Here is a 27,904-nt window from a genome sequence, read left to right on the forward strand (position 1 = left end):
TGTTTAATGATATTCAGACAGCTGGAGTACTAAAATGTATATTCTAAAATATACATATGTCCACAAATAACAATATCCTCTTCTTCTTTTGTTTTCTGCTGTCACTTGGTATATGTCTGTGTGGGAGAGCCTCCACATGGTGAAACTCCCAACACAATGAACAGAGCAGAAGACAGAAGCAAGGCGAACAGAAATGACAGAAAAATATGTCTTGGATTTTTGTTCTTTTCACTTAGCTGCTGTTAAAAAACAAAACAAAACAAGACATCTAAGTCTTGTGATGGTAGTAAAAGCATAGGGTCACATTGGCAAAAATGTTGCTATCAGGACCCCATTTAAAAATAGTACATTTTGTACAAAAGTGTATATTTTAGGTTTGCCTGTCCTTTTTATATTTTGCGCGTCATCCTGAATGTGCCGAAAAGAGTAGATAAGAAGAAGTGCCACTGGTTCCACCACGTGCTTTAGACGATGCTTTTAATGTAACATAAAACTGTCCTCCCTGCCTGTAGCATTTTTAGGCTTTATTCCATTCAGCAGTGTCATGTAGCCCTTGATAGATCTCACTTTTTATTCCCTCCATCCGTTTTTAGGTGAGGGAGGTCAATTTTCTTATTGCCATCAAATAACTCCTAAAAGGCAGTAGTAGAAATAACTTTGTGCATCACCTGTCACTAGCTAGGCTTCAGTGTCTGTTTGTGTCTGGGAGGACTCATCAGAGGAGATGAAGCATACTTGAAAAGTGCTCACGAAGGTGGCATTTTGATCTGTCACGCTAAACCTGCTGAGCCTGAAAGTGGAGTCCAGACGAAGGCGAGAACTGCCCTCACCACCAGCACTGCCAGTTCCTCCAGTCACCCCCTCTTTTGGCACCTTCATGTCTTGTTCATGCCCAGCATTTTTAGAATCATCCCTAATTTAATTGCTATCAGCCTGCTACTCCCAGCAGCAGCAGCAGTCCCTAAGATTAAATCACGTCCCAGGAAGGGGATGCTTGGCTGATCTCTTCTGATAGACCAAATGTTGTGCTGCTCAAAGATCTCAGGTCACTAAGTACCATCAGATGCAGCAAAACTAAGACAGGCATGCAGATGCTGAATTTCAAATATGATTACATTGATTGGGCAGCAGCAACATCTTTACATTTACATATTTGACAATTTTCCAAGAGCAGATTGGCAACACTAATGTTAAAAAAAAGTGTGCATGCAAGTACATATGTGAATGCTTGCACATCTGCTATATTTTTATTGATTTAATTTTGTTTGCCGCAAAGCTGGTGAAGATAGAAAAACAGGTAAAAAAAACAACAACAAATATATATATTCGTTTTCTTTTGGGTTTTCTTGTTTGGATTTCTTTTTCGTGATTGTGCCTGTGTGATAATTTTCTCGCTCCAAGAGATTATGCTTGTGCCAAGGGTTTCTTGGTTCCTATTTTGCTGTGAAATTGTGCCCGTGTTTTCATCCACCAAGACAACCTCTTATTGCAATCCCAGGCACTCAGTGCAATTTTCATGGCTCTAGTTAATAGAGGTACACACACAGTCCTATTTAAAATCACATCAAATGCTTATCTGTGTATTGACTTACACTTTCCCTTAAATCCTTCATCCAATATAGCTTTTAATCTGCATTAAGCTACCTTGAACCACTATTGAGACAGGAACTCAAAGAGTTAGAGCAGTGGAACAGGCTCAGCTCACCAAATTCCCATTGGTATCACGTTAGCATAAGCAAACTGCTTATCCATCAAGCAGAAATATGAAAGCATTCAGTACGAATCCCATTTTAATCCACTTGTTCTGAACTTCATTACACTCACATCAAGCCGCTCGAGGACCTTAATTGATCAATTAAATTTTATGACATGGAATTTTCAAAATTATTTATATGAACTTCTGTGCTGCTCAACGCCAGATTGGAAATCTATTCTCTATAGATTCTCTGTTCATCTGCAGATTACTGGAGGTGTTTTGGAGTGTGTCTTGACATGTTTTTTATTAAAATAAAACTTTACTTCATGGGTGAGTACAAAGGTGGTCTAATAAATTTGTTAAGCACTGTATAGAAATAATGCAAGTTAAATTGAGATGTATCAAAAGTATAATGACAAGATATATATATATATTTTTAGCTTTGTAGCTGTTGACACAGACTAGCATGTTCGGGTGGGATTGGTTTGTACACATCATTTCTCAGGGTTCTTTCAAACATGTAAATTTAATTAAATCAGGCAGTTTGTTATAGCTGGAAAAAAAAGTTTCAATACACTCCCCTAGTTTTTTTTTTTTGGAAACACTGCTTTCAATGACAATTGGAAAAAAAGCTGGTTTAACTTAACCTCTAACCAAAATTGTAAAATGTTTTCCACTAACAGCTGGCCATGCTGCTTTGTGCTCACCCCCCTTGTTCTCCTTAACCTAAATAAGCTGTTTCTTTTCTGTACCCTCATCAGGTATTCTTCACATGGGCAACGGAGAGAACGTCTTCATCTCCCAGCAGCCTCCTGTAATCGGCAGCGTGATGGGGAATGGGCGGAGGCGCAGCATCTCCTGCCCTAGCTGTAATGGCCTTGCTGACGGAAACAAGCTGATGGCCCCTGTTGCTCTGGCTTGTGGCTCAGATGGAAGTCTTTACGTGGGTGACTTCAACTATGTGAGGAGGATTTTCACCACAGGGAATGTCACCAGCGTCCTGGAGCTCAGGTAACGGAAGAGTAGCCTACTTACTTTCGCTCAGGACCATGAGCTCAGATGGGCTTGTATACAGGTCATAAACCACAGAGGTCGATCGAGATAGACAGAAATGCCCTAAAGGCAAAGGATTGATGGTTCTGCCTCTCTGATTCACCTGTATCAGCTGGAGTTTGGATCTCATAAGGGACGTAGAGGATGTAATAAGGTCTTAACAGAAAATGTTAAGGAAAGATTAATTTCCTAATGCTCCCAAGGAGAAGGTTGAGTCGATTAAAAAAAAAATAAAATTGAAATATTGTTTATTCATGCTTCCCTTTTGATTAAGAATGCCTACTACTTTTTAATTCCATCTACTATCAACTAACACTTTCTTTCCTTTCTCTTCCTTTCTCATTTCTGCTTCTTTTGGTAAACCTTCACAGAAATAAAGACTTCAGGCATAGGTAAGCCACACAGTATTTGCTCATTTTTAAAAAAGGGTACAGCCCAGTCACCAAATTAATAAAAATATATATATTTATCTTAATAAAGTTCGAGATATTGGTCTTTTTACACCTGCCAAACCTGTCAACAGCTGTCTATATCAGCTGATGTAAGTACAGCAGGTACCATTCTGTCAATATTAGAGTGAATGGTAAAAATTAAATGAGCTGAGTGATTATCGTTTTATACAATGTTTGCATTTTGTAGCTGCATTTGTTTTAATCTTCGGGGAAAATCTTCTCACTCCCTCTCATTCTCTCCAAAAACACCTGGAAAATGCTGGCCATATCCTACAATCTTGGTCTTTCCTCTTCCTATATTTTTTCTTGGATCTTTTTTCCCTTTTCCTGGTTCTGAAAACATTCAAAAGATGTTTTCACTCAAGAAACAATTCAAACTGTGGTTCATTTTCATTTGTTCTGAAAGATTTGTTTGGATTAAACCAGATAATTTACATGAAAGCACAGTTTATTAACTCTAAGTTTGCTTAATTTCTAGGCTTTCTCCTTAGTTCTTCTAAAATGAAATCATTTGGGAGCATTCGAGTTGTTAAAGAAGTGGGCAGCTGGGTGGGTGAGCATGCAACAATATGAGTGTAGAAGCCCAGGTTCAAGTCAGACCCTTGTCCATTTGCCACATACCTTCCCCTTTTCTACTTTCCTGTGTATCTTCAGTGCTCCACCAACCAATAAAGGCAAAAGTGCACCTCAAAAAAAAAATTAACATTTCAGTATGGGACAGTTTTTGACAGTGTTGGAGAGTCTTAAATGTAATTTCATAATCGTAAAGAGAATATGTACTATACATATATATCCCTATTCATATAACATCTATTATAAAAGACAAGTTAACAGCAGTGCATGTTACAGGCAAATGATTGCAGGATTAAACAGAAGATAATGTCTCATTTGGTGTGCATGCCTAGCTACAGTAGCTGATTCTGCTAAAATGGCAACTCAGTGTTGATTTTATCACTGGCTTAAGATACAGAGACTTTATTTTCCATGGCAGGTGGTGGCAAGGGAAATCTCTGTGTGCTGTCTTTAGATACTGTGTCTCAGGCAAAGGGCTATTGATTGATTTTCTATCACAGGGTCATGACTTTAGCTGGGGAACAGTTAGTCAACTTGTGGATGAAAAGCCTTGTGATGCTGGTCACTGGCCTCTGTTTCCAAGAGGATGAACATACTAACAAAAAACTCAGAATCTCTCTTTCTTGCTTTTTTCTGTATCTGTCTTCTGCATAACAGAAATATTACTTTTATTATGCTTCTGTACATTAACTTAGACATCGCATAGATTTCTTTGCTAGAACAAGACACATCAGAGCCCCGTCCCTCAGCACACCAAACACATTTGCATATTGAAAAGGAGATTTGCCCAGGAAAACACAGCATGTGTCTGTATAAAATGGGCGGCTGCCTCCTGTTCATGTGTGAGTTAGCGATAGGAGTGGGAGGTGGGTGATGTTACTGCAGTGTTCATTGACCCCCTACTAAGGATGTCCCAATCCGCTCCAACCATTTCCACGACGCCATGCTGCAAAATCCAATTATCTTCTACAAACTAGATGTTGTCAGTGAATATAGATGGGGTATATGGCCATAGCTCAAGGTCAGAGAATAACACCTCATAGTTTCAAACACTATGGGGGACCAACACTGTTTTACATGCACCTAGGAGCTGATAAGGTATCAGCTGATTGCACATGGCAGATAGAATGCAAAGCCAGTCATTGAGATTTGCCATTGACCTACTCTCAGACAGCAGTCGTTTCTCTAAGCCAGCCAATTGTACCTGGAGTATACTGAAGTGCATCATATCAGTCAACTAGGTCAGCGGGCAGTTTGTGACATGTGTGCCTGAGGTTTGCTGCAAAGCCCTGTCATCACTGATTCATTGAAGGTCAATTGTCACCTAAAATTATGTACTGGAGACGACAATTCCACACACCCACTTGTCTTTCTTCTCGTTGTGTGTTAAAAATGTACGCTTTGGCACTGTCACACTGACCATAAACCCCTAAAAGAACCCTGAAGGTTATATTTGAAATACTGTCTTAATCCACTTTGAATGATGTCCAGCTGACAGGGTTTTCCATAATGCTTATCAGGTCTGGCAGAACTGTGCTGTATCCTGCTCTTATACATCTGGTCATCTTTAAGGTGGCAGCAAACTCATTGCTAAGCTGGTTACGTGTTCCTTTGTTTTGTTTTTCTCCTAAATTAGTAGTAGAATTAGTCAACAGACAGTTAAAATGTGACTTTTTAATAATTTATTTTTATTTTGATGTAAGCTTTTAATTTAACTTTCAGTTTTCTGGATTTGTCTGATTTTTTTTTCATACATTTTCTGACATGAACTAACAAATAAAGTGTGTCAGTCAGCACTTGAAAAGAAAAGACCTTTAACCTCAGTAACATTTATGTAATGAATCATATTTATGGAAGCAGAGCCAAGGCTGTAAAATCTCTTTAAAATAACACGGTTTAAGAAGTTTCTAGCATCTGGCATGTGCATAGTAAAATGTAATTGGTCTTGCTTCCAATCTCCCATGCTTTGATTTATCACCGTGAGCGTATGTTTATAGTAAGCAGAAGTGTAATTTTAATGGAAATATTATTCTTTGTCGTCCTAATTTGCACTGCTGTGGATTTGTCTACAGCTATCTGTGTTTTCTGTCACCTATCCTGACTGGAGTACATCAGTAGGTTGGATGCATCCTGCCGCAGCAGGATTGGTTATATTTGGTTCTATTGTCTTGTCTGTCAGGTTGGGCAACCTCCTGTGGATATGTTTGTATGGATGTGAAGGATGGCATTGTTGACTTAGCTGGGATTTTAATAGGATATTTTTCTGTGCTAGAATATCAGCCTGATGGATGCATAATGTGTTTGGATCCCTAGTTCAGTCATGCATTTTTGTTTGTATTTTTAAAAAGTTCCAAAGTAAAATAAAAAACATAATTATTTGTATCGATTTCAGCTTATATCAAAGGAATTTCTCGGGTCATAAATTTTAGCACCACTCCCCACCCTTATTTCTCTACTACATTACTATTTCTTCAATAATATGTGCACTATTACACACACACTCACACACTGTATTTAAAGGTCGACACAGACATATAGATGTAGATACACTGGTAATTTCACTCCCTTTTCAAAACACGCTTTTCTTACTAAGCTGACTGCATGAGTCCTAAGCCGCATTATTATGTCATGTTTAATCTCATTTTTATTTTAGCATGTTTAATCTCATTCTGTTTTCTTTGTCCTGGGTATAAACTGTAATTGTGCCCAATTGACTCTCTAAATGGCTTTTGAATCCATTTTAATTGTATTACACAGTGTTTCTTATTGAAAGAGCTGTAGCCCTTCCAGCTTTATTGACTTGAGCCTCTTCCTCTCTTTTCCCTCCTATCAGCAACAGCCCTGCACATAAGTACTACCTGGCCACCAGTCCAGTGAACAATGCCGTGTACCTTTCAGACACCAGCAGCAGGAAAGTGTTCAAGGTTAAATCGCTGAATGTTGTGAAAGATGTGGCCAAGAATCTGGAGCTGGTGGCAGGCACTGGTGACCAGTGTCTCCCATATGATGACGCACGCTGCGGGGATGGAGGAAAGGCTGTTGAGGCCACCCTTACTAACCCCAGAGGTATTGCATAGATGTTATTAAAATTGATATAGTTTCAAGTCAGTTGTCAGTTTGTTTTTGTTTTTTTTTCTAACCTTTTCTGAAGTAAGCTTTTGCCTTCAGCTGTAACCCCAAATGTGCAGCTAACTAGCTAGTTATTTTTAACAGCATGTCTTTCTGTGAGTTTCCGGGATCTTTTTTGTGTTGCTTCCATATGGGCATGAAGCATTAGTCATTCAATCACATGCTTATTCTTTGTCCTCTACTGTGATGCCATTATGAGTCATATTTGCTGAAAGAGCCCCTGTGAAATGTGCATATCTATAGCCGTGCTTTGCATTGAAAAAGAGAGCGGTTTGCTGTAATTACTGAAAATATGAGGTCCATATTTCTTTCAATGATATTTGTCAGACTTCAGAGAAGTAGAAAAATACAGAGACTTGCTAGGCTTACTAAGCTTCATTGTTGTTTGAGGCTGATAGCAAGAGAGAAAGACATTGATGAAGTTTTCCCCATAATTGAATCAATACTTACAATACTCCTCATCTATTTTGATGCTTCTATTGTTCTTCTTTATTGATTAAAAAAAATCAATCCTACCATTAATTTTCATTGTCATGATTAGTCTTTCATTTTATTGCAGTGAACTGTCCTTAATTGTGATTTGGTGGGGCTCTGTGCTCACATTAAGTAACAGATAAACAGAATAATTTAAGGATATTTCCCTCTTCTTCTCATTGTGTGACTTTATCTGCAGGCATTACCGTGGATAAGTACGGCGTAATCTTCTTTGTGGATGGGACCATGATTCGCAGGATTGATCAGAATGGTATCATCTCCACCCTTCTGGGATTCAATGACCTGACCTCTGCCCGACCTCTCAGCTGTGATGCTGTGATGGACATCTCTCAGGTATGACCTCTCTGGAACTGTGCACTGACCTGTGCTTTCCTCTCTCTCAACCTACATCTGTCTCCTTGAATGACCCTTGTTTTCAGGGTGCTTACACCTCCACATCAGCTGGTATTTCTGCAGCTTGATTCTCCAAGCCTGCATCTAGTACTGTAGGCCTTGGTTTAGATATGGTATATAGCCACAAGACTTTCTAAAAGATTCAATATTTTCTTTTTTTCCTGTGTGCAGTTTATTTCAGCAAATTTTTGGTCCTATGATTCATCGTAAATGATAAAATACTTCAGGTCAGTTTAGATATTTTTTGACCCACAGGAGGAAATTCATTTTGCAGCAGGATGAAAAAAATATGTAAATTGTTAGGTTTGTAGCATAAACCTATTCGCTGGAACGTTAAGACAATATAATTACACTGCAAGCAAGACGCAAGTAGGCAAACTTCTTCATGTTACTCGTGCACGGGAGAGAACCAGACAACCGCTTGACTCCAGTTGGTCTCGTCCGTCCTCCTGTAACACTGCCCTTTTATTGAGGTTACATGAATATGCATAGGTTCATTAACATACGACGTCTACATACAAACAAAGAGTACCTTGCCTGTGTGTGTGTGTGTGTGTGTGTGTGTGTGTGTGTGTGTGTGTGTGTGTGTGTGTGTGTGTGTTGCTGATCAAAGGGTTAAACATCCTTGGTCAGGAAGAGGGTAGCCTCCCCCTCACCCTAGATGGTTCATCCTAGATAACACGGTGAGGAAGTCCTGCAGTTCATCTAAACAAAGAGCACTTAGACTAGAACAGACGCAACTACGTTAATCCTACCATAAAACAATAAGACACGGTATGACCTCTCATGCTCCCAAAGTGCTGTCTAATACACACAAAGTTTGCAGACTATCAAGGATCAAAACCTCTACCAATCTGCAACTAATTACAAAACTCTAAGCATATATAAGTAAATATTTCTAAGCATAAATGACAATCAACAATACAAATCTAACATAAATAGGACAAGAAAACATTGTAGACTTTGTAGTTAATCAAGAGACAGTTTCAGGGAAACACACTGAAAACTTTTACTGCACCTATTTTTTTTTCTACAAAACTTGCCTTTCTGACCTGAGAGGTCAATTCTATTAACCAAAGGATTATCTGTTAAGATTCAATTGCATAGTTTTCACTGGTGCTGTAGGATTATGAACTTGAGAAAGCAACACACAATCAAAGCCGTGCAAGCCTGGTGAAAGCTAAAATCACCTCACAGTTAAAAAGCAGATACAAATAAAAACTGAAAATGAGCAGTTAATTGGGCTCAGTCCAGGCTTGGGCCTTCCAAAGTATCTGCACTAAGCATTTTAAAGGAGTACAGGACCATGCTGAAAACAGTAGCATTGTGGTTTTTGTAGCGCCGATTTCCTAAATGCAGAGTGCCAGTGACCTACAGCTTTAGGGGAATGATAAGAATGACCTTTAACCTCAGTGGTTTTGACTTCATGCACAGATCTTCACTCTGACGCACATGAACACATGTATACATACATACACACACACACACACTACGCAGAACACATCCCCCAGGCAAGGACACTGCACTGAGGTCACTCTGTGGCTCACTGACTTCCCATTTGGAGGTGACAAGGCAGACTTTTAGCATACATAGCTGTTTTTGCCTCCTTGACAGTCCTACCCAGTAGTAAATAAAATCCCCTACAAAATGTATCTTTTTAATTTGTATATGCCATCTACATGATTCATAACTGTTTCAGTTTTACTTCCATGAATTGAGCATTTTGAGGCTTGGTTATTGAACTTGATTGAGGTCCAAGCCCAGCTCAGTATGCATGCAATCATTTGTTTCTTTCCTCTTTGTGTATTTTGTTGAGTATGGATGCAGGATACAGGTCTTCTGCTTTCTGTGGGGAGTTTTCTGTGTGTGAATGATGTATTCAGTGGAGGAAGCAAAGGCTCTAGCTGCCCATTTGCAGCCCTAGGGGGAACTTCATCCCCCTCCTGACCTCCGCTTGCTGCTCCTTTACCTTGTCGCACACACAAGTGCCTATGGATGCTCAGCATCCCAGTTCCACAAATACGAGGACACAGGCAGACTGACTGCAGTTCTACAATGATGACAAATCACACAAGCATTGCCAGAGACACTCAGACAGTAAAAAGCATCCATTAAAAATTAATCCAGAGCTTCCTTCTTCAAACACTCCCCAACCCCTCACTTAGAACCTGACTTTCTCTGGAGAAGGCTCATCACAGTGGTCATTACTTTTGCTTTACCACACCTGGCACACCAAGGCAAGAAATAACATTAGATTTCTTTCTCTCCTCTGATGAGGTCGTTGTTATCTTACTTTGCTATCTGTGTAGTGAGCAAGCTACAGCTAAATTCTCTCTTAATTCAGTGTATACCTCTGTAACCTTTCGTTTAACTTTTGATTATCAAGCAAAATGACAATATTTTGACCTCATATATGTTTTTTTCTTTCTTTCTACCAAGGCCTTGGGTCGTTCCTGTCTTAGAAGTATCTTCCATTTTCCTTCCATTTTTCTTCTTTAAAGTCTTGGAAAATTTCGCTGCATTCCCCGCTGAGCTTAAATGCAGGAAAATCATGTCTTAAAACAAGATCACTCAAACATATTTCAGGGGTGTTAGCAGCTTCAGAAAGCTTTATCTAGAGTATGACTGTGACATTCAATTCAAATCTGAGAGGGACTTCAAATAATGACATATTACTCTTCTTGAGGCAAGCATCATGCTGTTACTAGCAAAGAGTGCAGCGATTACTAATGGAACATGTCATTATAATTCTTAATACAATTTCCATTTCATTTAAAATAGTTTGATGTTGTGTACAAATCTACGGCTCGCTTTCTCAGCTGTTGAGCATGTTTTGGTTTTCTTCCTGTTAGCGGCTTTGTCTAGCAGGCGCTTCTGACAGCATTCCCACTGTATAAAAGGGAGGGTATGATCTGGTTACAGCATATGGGACAGCAGCTCGGGAAATATCCCCTCATCAGTCAGAGTGGCGTGAAAACCTCCTTACAGGCAGCTCCCAGGAGCCACTCCACACTTGGCTCATGAAATATTTAACCAGCAGTGTTGACAAGAAATAGGTTTTAAGAAATTGAAAGTCTACCCTTCATTATCCAAGTAAATGCATTTTCTGCTTACTGAGAGATGACATGTATCCACTAGTCTCCTGTTTGTCGTATGTAGCCAAAGGATACATCCTGTTATATAAACCTCTTCCATTATGTGGCAGATGATAGGAGGTTTATAGGATGTGAGGTGTGTAATGCTCAAATCTGTTTTTCAATTACAGGTGGGCGGGTGCCCCACTTTTAAAAGGACGTGAGTTCAAGAATATGAACAGAGCAAAAAGTTTAGAATTATTCAGATCATTATTGCCACAGAATGTCACTGTTTCAATGTTAACTTTTAAATTAGAACATTAGGGATATGTGGAGATAACAAGGAAGGAAAAGGCACAATATAGCTAATGTCTAAAAGCTGTCTGAATTTTATTTTGTGCATTTTGTTCTGTGCAATCCACATTTTAAAAGAAAAAGGGAATTATAGGGCTAACTGTTTTTATATTCCTAGAAATTTTAAGAAACCTGCTTTTTTTTATTGCAATGTATTTGTCCAATGTGCTGTTTAATCCCAGACAGTTGGAGAAAGCCTACTACATGGCCAAGGTGCATAGTGTCTGTGCATAATACAGTCAAAATGTTTCATTGTGTCTTTCAGCTGTCTACTTACTTGACTTAATAATATATTAATATGGTAGTCAGCCATTTTAGCTCATGCCTAAGTGCTGTATGCTTGGGTGTTTTATCAGTAGTATATTGCAGAAATAAAAATATATGCAATTTCTAGCTCTTTATTGCTAATTATTAAGCCTTGATAACTTTCCTCCTGTTTCTACTTTCTAGTTGTCTCTAAGTGACCAAACAAAAGAAAGGGTCCTTTGTGTAAAATCTTACCTTAAATCTGAGTCTGTCTTTGCATTTTGGTCCAGGTTTTAATCAGTTTCCTTTGTTGGAACTCCAAGGCTTCTATTGAAATATTGCACTTCATATTATGTTTCTAAGAGATCCCACTGGGATCATAAGTGAGAGGGAGACCAGTAAATTGGATGAAGCCAATCATTCCAATTTGTTAAAAGCCTGATGCATTGTTAGCAGAACAATAAGTCATAATTTAGGAGGCCAGAGACAGAGTAGGCTTTCATTTGATAAGTGTGCTCCAGTTTCTTTTCAAGGACTCATGCAATCTCTTGTCATTACAAAATTAATAACCCAAAGCAAGGAAAAACAGCGACTTGGGTGAAGGATGCAGAAGCCTTGTCCTTAAGTGTTCACAGTTCTCATGAACCATCCCAGTGTGCTCTTTTCAGTTAATCTTATCATTTGTATGATTTCTTCTCACACTGCCCTTCTTCACCACTGTTGTTATCATCTGCAATCTTACAATCATGTTTTTGTGTATCACCTTTTAAAAGTACATCAGCTATTTTCCTCCTCATCAGATAATAAATCGTTTAAAAATGTTTTTACTTACAGCTTAAGCTATAAAAATAATCACGCTGTTTTCCTTTCAGGCTCTTTTCCACATAGAAATCGAAAACTGTAGATCAATAAAAGTATGGTATATTTCTTTGGTACCTAAGGATTATATTTTTGTGTGTCTTTTTCCTCGCAGGTGCGCCTTGAGTGGCCTACAGACTTGGCAGTGAATCCAATGGACAACTCTCTATATGTTCTGGACAATAATGTAGTACTCCAGATCTCTGAAAACCACCAAGTCCGTATTGTAGCAGGCCGTCCTATGCACTGTCAAGTGCCTGGGATTGACCATTTCCTCTTGAGCAAAGTTGCCATCCATGCCACCCTCGAGTCAGCTAATGCCCTAGCTGTGTCTCACAATGGTGTTTTGTACATTGCTGAGTCAGATGAAAAGAAAATAAACCGAGTCAGACAGGTGTCCACAAATGGAGAGATCTCCTTGGTTGCAGGGGCACCAAGTGGCTGTGACTGCAAGAACGATGCCAACTGCGATTGTTACTCTGGAGATGAAGGCTATGCCAAAGATGCTAAACTGAATGCACCATCTTCCCTGGCAGTATGTCCAGATGGAGATCTTTACATTGCAGATCTGGGCAACATCCGTATACGCTATGTGCGCAAGAACAAGCCTTTTCTGAATCCCCTCAGTATGTATGAGGTGTCCTCTCCCATTAATGATGAACTCTATCTGTTTGACTCCAATGGCAGCCACATTTTTACCCAAAGTCTAACTACAGGAGACTATCTCTACAATTTGACATACACGGGATCAGGAGATCTAAGCAGCATTACTGATAAGAACAAAAACACAGTGATCATCAGAAGAGACACAACAGGAATGCCTCTGTGGCTAATGGTCCCTGATGGACAGACCTTCTGGTTCACCATTGGCACTAACAGTGCCCTTAAAACTGTTGCTGCCCAGGGTCAAGAGCTAGCTGTAATGACGTACCATGGAAGCTCGGGACTGTTAGCAACTAAGACAAATGAAAATGGATGGACAACATTCTTTGAGTAAGTAATATGAAGAAACACCTTTCTAATCATTTTACCTAAAAGTCTGGATCCAATTTGAGCTGATAACTGCATCAAAGCAAAGAAGCTTAAAGATCTGTTTAATCTGTTAATTCAGATATGCAGATTGGACAGTTTTGTTTAGGTTTTTTTTCCTGGAGTATCTGAACTAAGAGCACTGAATTCATTATATCACTGAATGCTTTAGTGAATTAATGTTTGCAGTCAAAGAGCTCCTTGGCATGTGAGTTTAGTATTTTGGCATATGAGTTCACTTCTTATGGCTGGATGTCTATGTCACTCAGAATACAAGACCTGCGGAAGGATGGGTGTAATCCTATTTGCTGTTATCATACCAAATAGGATTACTGGATGATATGTTACTCATCTGTGCCCTTGCTTGCAGACTGGAGATCATCACTTGTTTGGAGTTGTTGGGTACAGGAACAGCGTGTATCTATTGAGTAGTACAAAATGTATATTCACATGACTGGGATGCACCCCAGAAATATAAGCATAGTTGAATAGCCAAAGATTTTAATTAAATCAGGCAAAGCATACCTTGTGAGGAAACGACGGAAAACACTCCCACAGTTTAGGATTTCATGTTCTTGTGACTTGCATGAAGCAATCTGTCCCTTAGCTTAATGTACCAGGGGATACTATGCTAACTGGATGTCATTCCAAAAAGTGTGATTAAGCAGATTGGCTGGTCAGACATCTGTTACACCTCGCTGGAGGAATATAACTCTGACACATAATCAGACGCTCTGTTTAATATGAGCAGACATTTATCACCTGTGTTTGATTTGGTTGTCATCTGATGGTTACACTGAAAAAAAAAAAAGTGGAAAGGTGCAGTGAAAACAGCACTAATGCAGCCATGCATAGGCGTTTCTCGAGGTAGACTGAATTCCCTGAGGCTCAGACAAATTTAGTGGGTGTTTGGAATTCTGAATGATTTCTCTATGACGTTCTGTAAAATGGCTTCTTTTATTTTTTAGGTTCTAGCATGCGTGTCTTATTTTGAAAGAAATGTTTACGCGTTACCATAGCGACCAGAGAGCATTAAGGGGCAGAGAGGAGGATGTTTCTCTCAATGTTGTTGGCGTATTTCAGGAGGACGCGGCTAATAAAGTTACACAATTACACAGTGGATTCACGTTAATTATTATATTTACAAAATACCACAGTTTTGTCTTAGTCGTAGCATTTTATTTTGTTGTGTTTATCCGCGACACCTTAAAGGCTGGTCCGTGAAAATATTGTCTGACATTAAACCAGTACGTGGTCCAAAAAAGATTGGGGACCGCTGATTTAGGTGATAAAACCTATCGCTCATGCACCACATTGTTATTTTACTGCGGTAAATAATAATATATTATTTTCTACAGGCAGAAGATATTCTGAGTGGTTACCTTTGTCTTATGATGATGACAATGATCTGTGATAGGATGACAGTGCTCCACTCCATAAGGCATGTGAGGCTACTGAGGGGTTTGAGCAGCAAGACCATTTTATGATTCATATAATAATCATATGGCATTTGCAATCACCCGATCGCAGCCTAGTTGAACACATTTTACAGCTTCTGGCAGCACATGGTGGCCCACCGCCTTCATAAGACACTTTGTGATGTTGGTAGAGTAAAACAAAATTGTTATACATGTCAAAATACTTGGAATAAAATGAAGTCCATGTATTATTTCATTTCCTGTCTTTCCCTTTCAAATTAAGCAATGAAGCTTTGTATTTACCTACAATCAAATCATTTGATCCATGCTTTTTTTACACCCAATAAACAGGGTTTTGTTTTTCTTGAATAATTAGCTTTAAAGGTCATTTCATCACCTGAGGGTCAAAACTGTAATTTGCTACCATCAGAACCTCTATTTATCTCTGCCCACCAAAGTTCACTGCTAATCATTTCACCCATATTAATTAATGTGTACTTACATTCCATGCTTCGTGGATCAAAATTAATTTGAATGAACGAAGAAAAAAAAACCCAATAGATTGACTAGAGAACAAAAGACATCTGCCACACTGTCTTTCTGTTGTAACCCCTGGAAACCACATTTGTACAACAGTTACTGCACACACAAACGGTCCGCAGGCCTTAAATTTATGTTGTAATGATAAGTGCTTCTGCTTAAGGGTTGTTCCAAATCATGATGAATTATAAAACACCTAAATATTCTTTTATCGTTTATTTAAGACGGTAGAAGAAAAAAAATGTGCCTTACCCACTGGGTTTTAACAAATGTTCTTTAGTTATATCTGTAAGTTATCAGTCACACATGCTCAGAAATTCTCAGGCAGCAAGACAAATTGAAAATATGAGCGGAAGTTAGGTATGCTGGGGGTGATGCCGATATGAAGTGTTCAGCCTATTGTTGGGGCCCAGCGTGAAAGGTCATAGAGCTAGCATGTGACACAGAGGTGATGCGATCCGAATAGACTTGTGGCCAACCAGAGGGAAACTGCTCCTGTCCTTCTGCTGAGCACCCTGCCCCTGTGTGCCCCTCTTGTCGAAAGAAAGCAAAGTAATAGGCAGCTGAGCTGAAGCAGGCCAAAACCATTAGAGCTCAGCGGTGGAGCTCAAGGAATGGAACTAGCTTAAGGCCCTAATTGAGACATAGAGAGTTTGGGTCAGTGATCAAGCTGGGGCTTGTAGTGTTGCTCTTGAATGAGATTTCTGTCTTGTGGACTGAGTCTTTTGTGCAGAGGTGAAGGCAAACAGGAACGCTTGGTCAAATAAATGGAACCATTAAAAGTAGTATGGTGCAGATAACTTGCAGTGCTTTCACTGCAAAAACTTTTGATTGCATGATGGACACAAGGAGAATTTCTTGCTGATAGTATATGAGCAGTATCAAAAGAAATCAAAGGCTTAGATATAAATTACTCTGCTATTTAGTATTTCCTGAAGTGGAAGACTTGGCTTGAAATGTATCTATGAATCCCAGTCCCTAGTACAGTTGAGATCAGATAGCATTTATCTCTGGGAGATGATTCCTCTCCCACTCTTCCTTTCCATATTGGATATTTGAGATGGCAGCGCTGAGGAAATATCTGTAAACCAGCACCCGCCATCTCATTTATTAGAGGCTTTATTATGGCAGGCAGCAACATCGAAGAGGCTTTCCAATCTGTATTCAATGTGCAGATAAAAGTCTTCTTTCTAAGTAATGTACCGTTCACTCGCTTCAATTCTGGAACACTGAAAATCTGAAAGATTTAAAATTGTTCTATGCTGATGTGCTCTCTGAGCAAAATGAAACAATCTGGCCACTCATGTTCCTGTATGTGATGAACTGACTGATCTATAAGCTAGGAAGATGCTGCATCTCTCTAAGGATTCACACCTCAGCGCCCCTATTTCATAGGCTGTATAATGAGATTAGGCAATATCGCTAATCTTTTAAGCTAATAAGCAGTTTTCCAAATGTAAAAAAGGTGTTTGCTTTCTCATCTTAATCATTTTTTTTAAATCTATTGCATATTTATAGTATATTTTTCCTTCCCACTGTCGCTAAGTGCTCGCTCAAAGGGGCTTATTTGATTGTTGGGGTTTTCTCCGTATTATTGTAGGGTTTTTTCCTTGCTATACAAATTGCCTTGAGCTAACTACTGTTGTGATATGATGCTAGAATAGAATTAAAATGAATACTTGTTTTTAAGTTGCAGTGAGAAGTATTGATATTAACGCCCCGTTCACATTTTGTTGAAAGGGCTAGAAAAGGACAAAGCTGCTTAGTTTGTTGGTGCACCCACTCCTTGTTTGTGAATAGAAAATTGCAGGAGATATTTTTCAAAAGCTATGCTGATTGTGCTTCGATGATTAAAGATGATAGCTCTGAAATCCCATGTATTACCTCAGGTTGCCAGCACTGATGGATTTGCTGCTGTGTTTACTGCCTGTGTTGACACATTGCTTCAATTTGTGACAACACGGAGGAAATATCGGACTCTGCGGAAAGTTTCCAATCCCTACCTATAATTACCATTAGCAGAGTTTATGCTAGAACACTTACAGAGAACAACTCATAATCACTGCTTATCTGGAATGACACAGCAACTCATTAGTCACATTTATGTACCTACAATCATTTATGCATACCTGACTTGCATTGATGATCATGATTGCTTCCTTATGATTTAACAAACCTCAACAAGGCTTAGTAAATTTTTAATACCACAGCATTGTTTGTGTTTCAGGCATAGTGCTTGTTTATCTGTGTTTTCAGATGGCATGGTCCTCTTTGCCTTCTTTGGTTCACATCAACATATTTCTTTGTAGGTATGACAGCTATGGGCGTCTGACTAACATCACCTACCCCACGGGCCGAGTGAGCAGCTACCGTACAGACGCAGACAGCTCGGTCCGTATCCAGACAGAGGGCTCCAACAAAGAAGATATCACCGTCACCACTAACCTGTCAGCTTCTGGCACCTTCTACACACTTATGCAAGGTGAGTCTCTTTTACGGTGGCCGTAAGTAGAGCGGTTTCTTTTTTTAGGGTTTGTTCTGCGAGGTGAAGTCCCAAAAGCTTTAACTTTGCTTATGTCCCTGATATTAATTTATACAGCTGGGACTAGGTACTGTTAGTATTTTTAAGAAACTCTTTCTCATCTACATATATTCTGACTTCCATTACCTTATGTTCTAGTATTTGATTAATCAACAGTGTATCCCCCTTATCTGTACATATAGCACTTGAGATTGTAAACAGATTTTATTACTTACCTTATTTTTTTGAAGGTGTTGCATTCTCCTGATTTAAAAAGGGATGTATTGTAGAGGGCAGTCGCTCAGAAGCCCTAAGGGAAACTGGTGCAAGCTAAGGGACTAGACAAAGAGCATTTTAGAGGTCTCTGTGGACTGTCACGGATAAGACCTTCTTTGAGCTCAAGCTGCCTGGAAGCTGCCAGGCACTTTCTGGCTCAGCCTCACTGAATATTTTGGGTTGCCACTCTGTAGCCGAATGAGAGTTTAAAAGGAAAAAAAGGGGGGTTATATATAAATAGTGTTTAATAAATAAATAGTCCAGTGATCTGGACATACACAGACATATGTGCATATAATATAAATATTTAGTAAGCATGTTGCATTGCGTTAATTGATTTAATATATGTATTGATTTTGTGCTGTGTTCCTTTCATGCCAGTAAATTACTTTTGAATTTAAAATTGAAACATGACTTTCTGTAGAGTTGCATAGCTTTTGACTTTGTTAAATGTATTTTCTTTTTGATTTGGGCAGTGCAAATCACATTTGCCTTTATCTTTCGACAATAAGGCCGAGGCAGGTGTCTCGGATACAGATGTGAATTAAAAGCAACACTGTCTGGATTGCTCCAGACATGATCAGATTTTAAATCTTATCTGTGGGTTTGAAGACATCCCGTCTCAGACTTAGCTGTGTTAATATCACTCACAGAGGTGCTTCTCTGTTTTTAATAACATGTGTAGTGCAGCTTGCATTTCACAGAAATGAAACAAATATTGATTTTTCTGTCAAAAAAAATAAACGATAAAACACAGTGCCGGTGGTCCATACAATGCTGAGAAAGATTCATGAGGAGATAAGGCTGTTTTTGAACACCTCTAGGTGTTTTTGGTATCTGTCTGATATCTATCTGATATTATCTTCACTAAATCTGGAGCAACTTTCAATTTTTTAAAGATGGGTTACGCATACACCCTTCTACTTTCTGTTTCTGAGCATATCCCTTCTTAGACTACTGACCGCAAAGCTGTGTCTGAAACGGGAGATGACACTCTCTGGTTTCTCACTTTTGTTTAACGGAGTGGCCACCTCCATGTTGTGACCTTGTCTTAGGCATCTGCCTGTGAGGAAAGTGGCGCCAGGAAATCTGCTGTTAATTAATTCACTATTGTCTGCTTTGTTAGCTGGGTGATCACATAGCATATGACTGTGCTGCCTTCGAGTTTCTTTCCTGCTCATTTGGCTGTTTTTGTCCCCTCTTCTCAGCAAGCTATCATCACAGTTTTGTGAAACAGATAACTTTTAAGATTTAAGGGATTAAGGGCAGAAGCTTTATAGCTAGAAAAATAATCAGGTGTATTACAAGATAATAAAATATATCCAAATAATAAAAAGTTGCAATTATTTGCTTTTAAAGCTTAAAGATACTGCACATAGAATGCTGTTTATAGAAGAAAAATGCAAGTCTGTTTTACATATAAGCCACTGTGAGCTATTAGGAAATTATAGCAAACCACATTGTTATGGTTTGCTATATTTCATGACAGCCAGTATTTTTCCCCCTTCTATTGCTGAACTGAGTGTGTGTACTACTTTTGCAGCATTTTGAGCTTTGTTGGTCTCTGAGGCCTCTTTTAGGTAGGGTCTGCCCCAGTAGTCTTTGGTCAACCCCTAAAGTGTCCATATGATGTAAAGAGGCAAGGGCCAGTACAAGGTCAGTCATGCCTCTATCTGTTTCTCTTGTCGCAACAGCACAACACATCCTCTGGTGCTTTGTGAAAAAGAAAAAGATTTTTTTTTTTTTAAAAAAGCCTTTCCCCACACGTTGTGTTTATTGTTGTTCTGCGTCCACAGCAAAGAAACTGTCACAGCCACTTGAACATGACACATGAACGCAAGGAAATTGCAGCGTATGAGTTCGTTTTTTCTGTTAAATGAAGTCAAGTAACTAATGTGCTGGCTGACAAACCATTATTTTTCTATTGTTCATATTGAGAATCACATTCATCCTGGTCCCTGTCAGTCTACTGACAGGAGGTAAGAAGGACACATTCTCTGAATGTATATGAGATGCTCAGTGGAAACATTAGTCATTGGTCTGGAGCTGGAACACAGGCTGCCGTCACCTAGGGACAGTAACAGACAGGCTCAGATCTATCCCTTGTGGGTGAGTGTGTGTAAGTGTGTGTGCACATGCGTGCGTGTGCGTATCTCACCCTGCCTTCTCTGTGGCCACAGGCAAGCCAGCAGCTTTTGATAGTTTTCATTCCTCCATATCCTCCAGGCTGCTGCAACAGCTGTAAAACTTTGCTTTACTGGCACTGTGAAACCTCTCACTATTGATCTTTGTTGTCAGAGACCCACTGCGTTATTGCAGTGGTTCTGTTAAATACTGCTGCTAAAGGATTTCTTTTTGCTGAGCAGCCATTTCAGGTCATTATGTTTGCGCCTCACTGACATGGATATTAGATTTAGTCCTCTTGCTTTAGTTACAAGAAGCTATGATTGTTGCTTGCCTTCTAATCATACTCGTTTTTCTCCATCCCATCTCTCCGTCCTTAGATCAAGTTCGGAACAGCTACTTCATTGGTTTGGACGGTTCGCTGCGTCTAGTTTTGGCCAATGGTATGGAGGTGTCGCTGTATACTGAACCCCACCTGCTGGCTGGTACGGTCAACCCCACAGTCAGCAAGAGGAACGTAACCCTGGCTATCGACAACGGCCTTAACCTGGTGGAGTGGAGACAGAGAAAGGAGCAGGCACGTGGCCAAGTTACTGTGTATGGACGCAGATTAAGGGTAAGCATGCTGTCTTGCTAAGAGACACTCATGGTTTTATGCAAGGTTTTTCATCATAGGCTAAATGTCTAGTGTCTTATTTCATATTTTCTCAAATCATCAGCTACAGTCCATGTAGTTATTCTACTACTTCAAATAGGGCAGTATTTATGCCGAAAAACCACAAACTCCAGAAAAAAATCCAAATTCACAAGAAATAAAAGTGTAGCTGCAGATCTAATGGTGTCAGGTTCATTGTGAACTCTATTTTTTTTTTCCTATAGAAGCTGCGACTCAAAAGCTCAGTTGTTTGTTGTGCATAAGTTAAGTTGGCCGCATGACAATACAATGACATGTCAAATTATTATAGTAAATAATTAATAAAGCTCTGTTTTGAGCTCTGTCTCACAGCTATAAATCAGTTAATCATAGGCCATCATACTCATGGATGTATTACTCAGATTTGACTTTCTGGAACATATGGTATCTTCTCACCCATAGCTGTAGAAGCCCACCCACACACACAATCTGGTACATTTTTTGTAGGCTAATTTTGATCTGAATTTGACATAAGTAGATTAAATAAAGTGATTTCAGTCTGTGTATAGATCCTAACAGAGCAGTACAGTGGTCACAACGACAAAGTCCTGGGTTTGAATCCACTGGCTGGCCTTTCTGTTTCGAATTTACATGTTGTCCCTTTACCTGCATGGCTTCTTTCTCTGTACTTCCCACAGTCCAAAGACATGCGTGTTTGATGAATCAGCTATTCTAAATTGTTCTGTCTCTCTCGCTTTGCTTTAGGTCTGTGATAAATTGGCTGTTCGTCCACAATATACTTTGGCTTTTGCCCCATGACACCTGGAATACGCTCCAAGCGATGCTAAATTACATAAATGGAAAAAAATGGATTGATTAATAGCCTGTAACATATAAAATACTTTCTCGTTAAAATCAAAATTAAGAGTTACTTGTATATTGCATATCAACAGGTCTCCTCTCATAATGCAACAAATTCAAAGTGCTTGTCCATAATGTATGTAGGATTTAGGCATTAACCCGCACAACACTGATTTAAATTGCATCTGGTGGCCTTTATTGTTTTGCCTTGGCTTTGTAAGGCAAATGGCTACTTTGGTTAAGTTGTCTTCCACATTGTCTGTGAGGCAACACAGCTAATGGGAAGGTGCCACTTTGTCTGTCATTGGCTGTTCATGTAATGGCCTTGTCGTCCCTTTGGAAGTGAAAGCTACTAATGTATGTTACAGACAATGGCCCCAGGGGTGAGATAGGAAATGGGAGCAGCCTAATGGCACGAACAGAAGGGATGAACAGAGCTGGAATCATTGGGCGACCTTGAGTGACATGTCAAGTGATATTACGTGGGTGGCTGGGTGAGTGTGTGGCAGTGCGCGGCTGGAGGGAGGGGAGGATCTTGAATACAGTACAGATCCATGGGAACAGGAGTAGAAGAAACAACTATGTGGCTCTGACTTCACAGCTTTTTTTTTTGGTGGAGAAAAGGGAGAGTGTTTATATTTCTGATGTCTTTTTCCCCCACTTTGCTTGACTGTATTTGTTCCTTTGATACAACACGTACGCGTTTTTGTTGTGCTGTGCCTTTCATGTCCTGAGGCTTTTCGTTAATGTACACTAATGAAGAACTCTTGAGCCACTCCACTCTTGCAAGAATCTTCATCCTTTTGAATGTAGTATTGATAGCAATGACAAGATGCTTCTAATGTTTGGCTGTTTGTTCAAAGGAGATACACAAAAAAGAAACCAAAAACATGGAATGGATTATCTTTGATTGCAGCATGACAATAAATAGAACTGTTGCTATTAAAGAAAAATTAATTGGAGTAGTCATAAAACCTGAGAATAGACATTTACATATTTACAGGGACACTTACAGATAGTATTTGATATTGGTTGAGACATCATTGTTATGATCTTGAGTGTAATGTAAAAGTCTCTTTTTTGCTTCTACTCTTTTACTTTCTGTGAGAAATTCATTTTAGAGGTGATGTTCTATTTGAAATAACTCCCCTTGAGTGGGTTTCCATTCTCATGGGAACTTGGAATCACTGTTATGGGACACTTTTTCCTTCTATGCCATGCGACTTTGGCAAACCTTATTCTAGCACTGGGAACTTTTTGTGAAAGACATCAGCTCTCTGCTGCCTGCAGAGATTTAACAAGAGCAGCGGGGATCTTTACTAGTATTCTTTAAAAAAAATAACTAAAAGGTGTAGCCATTTCAATGAAGTGTGACACTTGTTATGACAGTGTTTGAAGGCGAAGGAGACAAAAGAACACGTTCTTATTTCCAGATCCAATGTACGTTCACTCCTTCTGTCTCAGGTCTCAAATAGTTTACGCCACTCCAAATATCCATGGATTTATGCTCCTCATGATTCTGTTGGTTTTACTTAAAGTAATCCTCTCAATTAGGTATCAGTGACAATAATTGCCTCTGGTGTAATTGTCCCTTCACAGATGAGAGACCTAAGCATGCTTTCCTCAATGTGAGATTGAAAAAGTGAGCTTTCTCAGCAATCCCTGTGTGACCTGCTCTGTGGGATGTATCTGGAAAGTAGCCAGAAGCAGCCTTCTGAGGCATTTTAAGATGTTTTTAAGCCTTGCCAAGCATTTTACTAAGCCAAATGATAGCACACCTGAAGAAACACTCTGAAGATTAATAAGAAAAAAAGATCATAAATATTACAGAAACAGAGGTGTAGTTTTAATTACAGCCAGAGACCTCTGAAGACCCATTTTACAAAAAGTTCCAGATGGTGTTTAAAGCAATGCTTTTTTTTGCAGAGATCTGCTCTGACCTGCAATCTAAGCTGTTATCTTCTCTTTGTTTTATTTTTTTTGCTTCTGTAGCTTCTGTTTATGGAGGCTGCTGACAGAGAAACAGAATGCCAGGGCTGCTGCTTGATCTTTTTGGCTAAAGCACAGAAGCTGCCTCATAAAGCCTGCAGTCTTCAGAGCAGTGTTGTTTTGCTCTGAAAGCAAAGGTCACCGTTTTAAGCCTGATACATTCAGAAGAGCTGTCTCACTTAAACAATGTTCAGTCATAAAGGAGATTAACTGATTTTCTTTCTCTTTTCCAATTTACGCAAAGGCAAAATAGAATGAGAGTCATCTGTGCCTGGTAATTCTTCCCAGTAAGCATTAAAAATGAATTTAATGATCAATGTGACTCTAATGTTTCTTGCTTGAATAGGCATACTCGGGCTAAGACACAAACAAAGAAATGTGGTAATTCTTACAATTTCATTACTCCGCTGGCTCCTGCAGTCCTGAGATAAAGCTCCACTTTTGTAATTAAAAGCTATGAAAAGAAGAATATAAAAATAATCACTTTGTGATTAAAGGTCTCCTCCCAATGTTCCACCTCAGAAGAGTAATGCACCAATTCCTCTCAATAATTTCAAACTTTTTAAAGTGTCTATTCCCGTTGGTGAATTTTCTGTAGCTATATAAAGTGTTCCTAACTCCCTGCGTTCCCTCCTATAGGTTCATAACAGAAACCTCCTATCGTTGGATTTCGATCGAATCACCAGAACAGAAAAGGTCTACGATGACCACAGGAAGTTTACGTTACGGATCCACTATGACCATGCCGGTCGCCCCACATTGTGGGCACCGAGCAGTCGACTGAATGGAGTCAATGTCACCTACTCTCCTGGAGGCCATGTGGCAGGTATCCAAAGAGGCACAATGTCGGTGCGCATGGAATACGACCAGAACGGCAGAATCACCTCCCAGATATTTGCTGATGGTAAATCTTGGAGCTACACTTATCTTGAGAAGGTACGAATTGGTTGAACTGTAATAATGATTAAATAGTTTAAAGATAAAAAATGTAATATAATATTGGAGGCATGCTCTACAGATAAAGTGTAAAAGGTGTGTTTGTGTAAGAAACTTGTTATGAGATTTTAGACTGGAGTTAAAAGTTAACTTGTAATAATACAGAAGTGTTTGTGTTGCACTATCAGGCTCTGGAATAGATATCAGCCAAAATGTAATTAAAGTGTCTGGTGCATTGAAGACATACTTTGTTACCAAAGTCTGACAGCAAAGTTCAGCCTGAAATAGCTCTGATGAAAAGAACAGAGTGAAATGTCACTTTCTTCTGACTAATTGAAGGCAAGACTGTTTGGGTGAGGTGAGGAGCTGTTATTCTGTAGCTTAGGCATATAATATGAACAGCAGTCAGTCACCTTGTTAATAGTCTTTAGTCATAGCAACCTCTGAGCAATTTCTCGATGCCGCCTGTTGTGACAGCTTTACAACCTCATCATTTATTGGTCTAAGACAGGCACAGATGTAAATTTTAGATTTGCTTAGGTGAGAAAATTTGGCTTCCTACTGTTTGGATTAAAAGATCTGACAAATGAGCAAAATAGAAGCAGCTTGTGAAATCATCTCTTAAGGAAATCTTAATTTCAGTGGAGTATCAGCAACTCTGTGTTCATGATGAAAATTAGATTTGGACTGACACAAACTTGCGTAATATTTATCGCTTTAGACAAATTGCCTGTCATTTTGTGTTATTGGTATTAGACGTTATAACGGTAGCAATTTTCTAATTAATCTCTATCTTGTCTTATTGTGTCAGACATTGTGCTTCTGTAACAGCTTTTAGGACTGTGTGTTTGTGTAACAGAAAATATATCAAAGTGAAGCATTTGAATGCAGTCAGTCTTACAATTTATTAATATAACACAAAAAATCCTCTGTTTCTTCTTCTCATTAGTCCATGGTGCTGCTGCTCTACAGCCAAAGGCAGTATATCTTTGAATTTGACAAAAATGATCGGCTCTCCTCTGTGACCATGCCCAACGTAGCACGGCAGACTCTAGAGACCTCCCGCTCCATTGGTTACTACAGAAACACCTACCGGCCCCCTGAAGGTAACGCTTCAGTGCTCCAGGACTACAGTGAGGATGGACAGTTGCTGCAGACCACCTATCTGGGTACAGGCCGCAGGATCATCTACAAATATGGAAAGCTTGCTAAGCTTCTGGAGATTCTCTATGACACCACTCGAATTGGTTTTTCCTATGATGAAGTGGCAGGCATGCTAAAGACCGTCAACTTGCAGAGTGAAGGCTTTACCTGCACCATTCGCTACCGTCAGATTGGTCCACTGATTGACAGGCAGATTTTCAGATTCAGCGAAGAGGGCATGGTGAACGCTAGGTTTGACTATGTGTATGACAACAGTTTCCGCGTCACTAGCATGCAGGCTGTCATAAATGAGAAACCGCTGCCAATTGACTTGTATCGTTACGATGACGTATCTGGCAAAACAGAGCAGTTTGGTAAATTTGGAGTAATCTATTATGACATAAATCAAATTATAACCACAGCAGTGATGACCCACACCAAACACTTTGATGCCTACGGGCGAGTGAAGGAAGTCCAATATGAGATCTTCCGCTCACTCATGTACTGGATGATGGTGCAGTATGACAATATGGGGCGAGTGGTGGCCAAGGAGCTAAAGGTTGGGCCTTATGCCAACACGACACGCTACACATACGAGTACGATGCTGACGGTCAACTTCAAGTGGTCTCCATCAATGACAAGCCTCTGTGGAGGTACAGCTATGACCTTAATGGCAACTTACACCTTCTCAGCCCTGGAAACAGCGCACGCCTCACACCACTACGCTATGACATCAGGGACCGCATTACTCGCTTGGGAGATACTCAGTATAGGATGGATGAGGACGGTTTTCTTAAGCAGCGAGGGAATGACTATTTTGAGTATAATTCTGCTGGCCTGCTTGTTAAAGTGTACAACAAAGTGAGCGGCTGGAGCATTGAATACCGTTACGATGGCCTCGGCAGGAGGGTGTCCAGCAGAAGCAGCAGGGGCCAGCACCTGCAGTTCTTCTATGCTGAGTTGTCCAGCCCCACTAGGGTCACCCATATGTACAATCACTCCAGCTCTGAGATCACCTCACTGTATTATGACCTGCAGGGACATCTGTTTGCCATGGAGCTAAGCAGTGGGGATGAGTTTTACGTGGCGTGTGATAACATAGGCACGCCACTGGCTGTGTTCAGTGGATCAGGCATCATGATCAAGCAGATCCTCCATACGGCTTTTGGAGAAGTTTACCTTGACACCAACCCCAGTTTGCAGCTCATAATAGGCTACCAAGGAGGCCTGTATGAGCCTCTTAGCAAACTGGTCCACATGGGCAGGCGGGATTATGATGTCCTTGCTGGCCGCTGGACAACACCAGACCACGAGATCTGGAAACGTCTCAACAGCAACCACATTGTGCCATTCAACTTGTACATGTTCAAGAATAATAATCCTCTCAGCAATAACGAGGAGATAAAGTGCTACATGACAGGTAAGTTCTTTTAACAGACTTTATATGCTTTATGGCTTTAGAAGATTAAATTTTAAGAAAAAATAAAGCGCAAGTCCACCTAACCTTAGAGGACAGGAAGTTAGCTTCAGTGCAGTTTCGCTGGATTCTACTGATGATCAAACAAAGAGGCATTCATTTTAAGTATCATAACCTTTAAATGAATGTCTTTAAAAAATGTAGGCAATCTGTGGAAACATTGCAAACATAAAGAAAAGGACTTACTGTGGAATTATAACTTTCTATCAGAAAATGATTTGAGTGCAGTCTGCTTCTGTTGATGCTCAAAAGCAAGATTTTCTCTGAATCTTCCTGTAACAATTCTAAGTGAAAGTGAGTAGGACTTAAAATACTTTCAGTTGTATCCAAATAATTGAATATAAATAGAAGTTGACAGTATTTACGTGAGTCCTGCTAAAGCAATCAGTTATGCTTATAACTTGGTTGTGGAGAGCAAGCAAATATTAGCCTTCATTCCTGTGTATGACTGTTATTGCTTGAAGCGCACAATAGTTATTCCAGGTTTTTCTGTCAAATTTGTTATGTTTTTATTCTTAACAACCTCACACAACTGGAAGAACAGACCCTGCCAGAATTAAATTCAAAAGCAGTGTGTTTGGGAGGATTTTAAGCACTCACTTGCTGGGAAACTGAGGTGTGGGGGGGTTTCG

The 27,904-nt window shown here is 39.7% G+C and overlaps 1 protein-coding gene across 4 annotated transcripts in view; it reads left to right on the forward strand.

Moving 5' to 3' along the window:
• tenm4 (teneurin transmembrane protein 4) overlaps nt 1-27,904 on the forward strand; it is a 146,076-nt gene that overhangs the window by 110,682 nt on the left and 7,490 nt on the right. For 3 of the 4 annotated variants that reach the window (XM_086262155.1, XM_086262156.1, XM_086262157.1), the window contains 9 exons: nt 2,458-2,707; nt 3,121-3,141; nt 6,608-6,840; nt 7,577-7,731; nt 12,439-13,316; nt 17,620-17,792; nt 20,612-20,847; nt 24,355-24,651; nt 25,601-27,215. In XM_086262155.1, the coding sequence (XP_086118281.1) occupies nt 2,458-2,707; nt 3,121-3,141; nt 6,608-6,840; nt 7,577-7,731; nt 12,439-13,316; nt 17,620-17,792; nt 20,612-20,847; nt 24,355-24,651; nt 25,601-27,215 (3,858 nt within the window). The remainder of the gene's footprint in view (nt 1-2,457; nt 2,708-3,120; nt 3,142-6,607; nt 6,841-7,576; nt 7,732-12,438; nt 13,317-17,619; nt 17,793-20,611; nt 20,848-24,354; nt 24,652-25,600; nt 27,216-27,904) is intronic. The other variant, XM_086262158.1, reaches the window with a different exon arrangement.

This window comes from Aulonocara sp. 'chitande type north' Nkhata Bay, linkage group LG14 (genome assembly GCF_057382095.1).
Source record: "Aulonocara sp. 'chitande type north' Nkhata Bay isolate Kocher_YH1m ecotype deep benthic linkage group LG14, A_spYH_male_GT1.1, whole genome shotgun sequence".
Lineage (NCBI taxonomy): Eukaryota > Metazoa > Chordata > Actinopteri > Cichliformes > Cichlidae > Aulonocara > Aulonocara sp. 'chitande type north' Nkhata Bay.